Source organism: Cryptomeria japonica, chromosome 8, assembly GCF_030272615.1.
Source record: "Cryptomeria japonica chromosome 8, Sugi_1.0, whole genome shotgun sequence".
In the NCBI taxonomy this organism is placed as follows: Eukaryota; Viridiplantae; Streptophyta; class Pinopsida; order Cupressales; family Cupressaceae; genus Cryptomeria; species Cryptomeria japonica.
This window is the reverse complement of record NC_081412.1, coordinates 520312456-520316682: the sequence shown is the minus strand read 5'-3', so window position 1 is coordinate 520316682 and position 4227 is coordinate 520312456. Positions and strand designations below refer to the sequence as shown.

Here is a 4227-nt window from a genome sequence, read left to right as displayed (position 1 = left end):
CCCGCGTGATTGTCCACGACTGGCCGATCCATTCGCAGATCCATTCGCAATTATTTTGTCTGCTTCATCTACACCTACTTCCCGTCAATTTCGCACGAGCGGGCCCCACCGCATGCGTTCTGCCGCGCATGCCGGGCGCCGGCCATTTTCCCCACTTTTCAAGCCCTGAAATCTGACATGGACCACGTGATTCTATTCTATTGACGGGCCGTTAACTGACGCCGAAAATTACGAGACGGGACGTGACGGAGATGTGCATTTGCCGTTTGCCCGCCTCGGTGGCCGCGGCACCGCCACCGAGAGTGGGAAGAAGAATATTTTTCAGAAAATTTTGTGGAAGAATTTTACAGAAAAATTTGTGGGCCATGGATGAAAAATTCATGGGCCCCGACGATTCCGAGCATCTCTCACAGGCTCTGTTATCCATTTACCCCCCGCTATTTTCGTGGGGTACCTCATTTCTCTGGATTGACTTCATCTTTTTTTCTATTTTGTGTATTTTTCTGTCTGTGTCAGTGGCTGGCGTGCCCTCATTCGGCGTTCTGTCAGCCGTAGGTTTCAGTCATCGTGTGCTGTGAGCGGGCGGGCGCCATTGTATGTGGAGATGAAATTATTATTTGGCTTCGGTAAGTTGTGGTGGATCTTTCGCTGTAGTTGAAAATGGCTTAGGTAGCACACTGATTGATCTTATTGTGTTTCATGAGGAATCATTGGAGCTGAAGCAGTGCGGTTTGATTTTTCAATGAAGGAAATGATGTGAAGACTATTGTGTGTGGAAGACGTGACTTTCGGTTTTGTTTTTCTCAGATTGTTCATTTATTGGTCCGTTTTTTTGATGGAGGAGATGATTAGGGTTTAGAATCTTGGCGCATACTGCAGACGAACAGAAGAGTGAAACAGGAAGGTAAATTTGCATCTTTTAGACCGTTTGATGCTTTGCTTTGCACTGTTTTTGCTTCGGATTCTATCTATTTTGCTTGAGATTACGTATTTTTATGCTTTTCTTGAGGATTCTAGGAAATGGAATTTCTGGAAATGAAACTATTTTGCTTGAGATTAACGTATTTTTATGCTTTTTATGAGTGAAATGGAAATTCAAGACTGGAAATTAAAGAGAATTTTTAACTATTTTGCTTGAGATTACATATTTTTATACTTCTCTTGAGGGAAATGGAAATTCAAGACTGGAAATAAAGAGAATTTTTAAATATTTTGCTTGAGATTACATATTTTTATGCTTCCCTTGAGGGAAATGGAAATTCAAGACTGGAAATGAAAGATAATTTTTAACTATTTTGCTTGAAATTACATATTTTAATGCTTCTCTTGAGGATTCAGGGAAATGGAAATTCAAGATTGGAAATGAAAGAGAGTTCTCAAGTATTTTGCTTGAAATTACATATTTTTATGCTTTTCTTGAGGGAAATTGAAATTCAAAACTGGAAATAACTGAAAGTTTTTAACTATTTTGCTTTAGATTACATATTTTTATGCAGGTAAATGGAAATTCAAGGCTGGAAATGAAAGAGCGGGAGAGGTGGCGGCCTGAGGAAGACTCTCTCTTAGCCGCCTACGTGAAGAAATACGGGGCAGGGGAATGGCATCTGGTATGCCAGAGAATGAATAAGGTTCTGGACAGAGACGCCAAATCCTGTCAGGAGAGGTGGAAGAATTACTTGAAGCCTGGAATTAAAAAGGGATCTTTATCAGAAGAAGAGCAGCGTCTCGTCATAAGTCTGCAAACGAAATACGGCAACAAGTGGAAGAAGATTGCGGCTCAAGTGCCTGGAAGAACTGCAAAGAGGCTCGGGAAATGGTGGGAAATTTACAAAGAAAAGCAGCAGAAGACAGAAACAGAGACAGAGGAGCCTGTGCGCTGCTCTGATCCAGTCATCCAAGGTAACAAATATGATCATATTCTCGAAACATTTGCAGAAAAATTCATGCAAAATCAAAAGCAGCTCGGATTTCCGCATAATTTTAGTTTACCGCCAATTACAGTAGCAATGCCTCCTCCGCTTTGCCTAAATTTACCATCAAATTCTGTTCCTGTTCGTGATTTCTTTAATACGGCTCTATCTGTACCTACACCAATTGCTTCTTCATCAGCTGGACCAGCATCTTCTCATCCTCCATGGATTCCAACTGAGAAAACTTCTTCAGTTAGCTGTTCCTACACATCATCAGAATACTCTGCAAGTCCCTCGTCCTCGTCACCCTCTGTGACTCTCTCTCTTTCTCCATCCATGACCAGTCATGCTGTTTCAAACACTGCTCAGAAAAATGCTGCAAACGAAATTCCAGAAGCTTCTACCAGGGAAAAAATTACAGATAATTTGCCTACGAACAGTCAGGCTGCAATTCATTCAGAGAGAGTTTTAATGCAGCAAATATCTACCTTTTTACAGCAATGCAGAGAATTGGAGGAGAGACAGCACTTTTGGCTTAAGCATAAGAAGGAAGCCTCATGGAGGGTGAAGCGGCTTGAAGAACAGATTGAGTGTGATAAAGCTCGTAAGCGCAGAGAAAAGATTGAGGAAACAGAATCCAAAGTGCGGGCTTTGAGAGAGGAAGAAAAGATTTATCTGGATCGGCTGGAGAAAGATTACAGAGAACAGCTTGCTCGATTGCATAAAGATGAAGAAATCAAGGAGGCAAGAGTCATGGAAATGTGGACGACCCAGCACGTCCAGCTTACCAAGTTCTTCGATCAGATGGTCCATCCTTACTCTTACAAATCTTATGGCAGTCCTTAACATTTCATTATATTTGGAATTTGCCTTTCTAGTTTTGGCTACACATGTTTTAGGGCAAATTTAACAGTAATGCATTTGTTAATTGCAGAATTTAAATTTCTTTGAACTGTCTTCATTGCATGGCAATCAAATACTTTATTGTTCATGCCTGGCAAAGTGAAATATAGTGTAATTATGGAAGCTTCTGTAAGAAATTTCTATTTTGGTCACTCATGATGAGGTATTAAATGCTTCTCTTCTAAATGTTTATGTCTGCAATATGTTTTTTGGTACCATGCAACGTTTTGATGAAATTTGAAGTGATCACTTAATAATTTAGCTAGAAAATCATTGAATTGTCCTGAATAAATTAGAGAAAACAGAAGTGTAGACAAATGAATGAGAACATTATTCTTCCATTCATTAGGAATAAATAGGTGATTATAGAAGTGTACATAAGGGACATGAAAATTACAACAGGAGGATGGGCTCTTTTGGGCTGGGGTCTCATGAAGGGGGCTTCTTAAAAAATAGAGGTGGAGTCCTTGAGACTTTTTAGGAATATTTTAGAGCTGCTGGTCTTATGAATTTTGTAGTGTCTTTAAAGTTTTGAAATTTAAGAAACGTGGTGGTCTCATGAATATAGTACCTTTGTCTATTGTTGGCCTGGTCTTCTATACTCTGTGCAAGATAAAAACAAGTAAAAACATTCATTTTTCCTTCCAAATTTTCTTAACAGCAATATAAACTTAGATGTGCAAGATAAAAACAAGTAAAAACATTCATTTTTCCTTCCAAATTTTCTTAACAGCAATATAAACTTAGATGACTGACAATTGGCAAATAATATTGATAAGTTGGTTGGGCAATTTCTAGCCCTACCCCATTTTCACCTAGTCAAATATGCAAGCCTAAGTAGGAGCTCCTATGTTCCAAGGAAAAGATTCTAAATAATTTCATAGCATTTTTTTTTTCAATGAGACCTCTTCCTCAAAAATAGAAGCTTAATTAAGCCCCCCAATGGAACCCAAGCCTTAGTGATCAGATCTTATTAGTGAATTTGGAGTTTTTTTTCTGTTTGTATAAACATTACATGTTTTTATGATGAAATAGTAATTTTATACTTCATTTTATTAAAAAGTGATAAATAATTATTTTATTTTTATTGGTCAAAATTTAACTTTGATCATTAAATTGAACAATGTTTCAAAAGACTTTTTTATTAATGTGACAATTTGTCTCTTGCGTGACCATTAGATGGACAAGTATATCATCACATAATGTTTTTGCATTGTTATTAAATTACACTCTAACTCAAGATGTGTCAATCATGTTTAGAAAACATTGTAAGTGTCATGGGAATTGTTGTCATAATTGTGATGAAATAGAATATCCTCTACAACATGGTGTGGTATTACAAGTTGTAATGTTAGGCTATCTTCACATAAACACTATGCTTGATATGACATCGAGCTATTGAAAGTATAATTTT

At 37.9% G+C, this 4227-nt stretch overlaps 1 protein-coding gene across 3 annotated transcripts; it reads left to right on the top strand.

Annotated features, from left to right (window-relative positions):
- Positions 1-248: 248 nt before the first annotated feature.
- On the top strand, positions 249-2969 carry LOC131055949 (transcription factor AS1). Of its 3 annotated transcripts, none has more exons than XM_057990279.2 (3): positions 249-626; positions 808-904; positions 1497-2969. In XM_057990279.2, exon 3 carries the CDS (start codon positions 1521-1523, stop codon positions 2754-2756), a length of 1236 nt encoding a protein of 411 aa, XP_057846262.1. In that variant the 5' UTR covers positions 249-626; positions 808-904; positions 1497-1520; the 3' UTR covers positions 2757-2969. The 3 variants fall into 3 exon arrangements, with proteins under 3 accessions (XP_057846262.1, XP_057846252.1, XP_057846256.1); XM_057990269.2 differs by having other exon boundaries at positions 251-626; positions 1478-2969; XM_057990273.2 differs by having other exon boundaries at positions 251-626; positions 749-904; positions 1478-2969.
- Positions 2970-4227: the final 1258 nt, after the last annotated feature.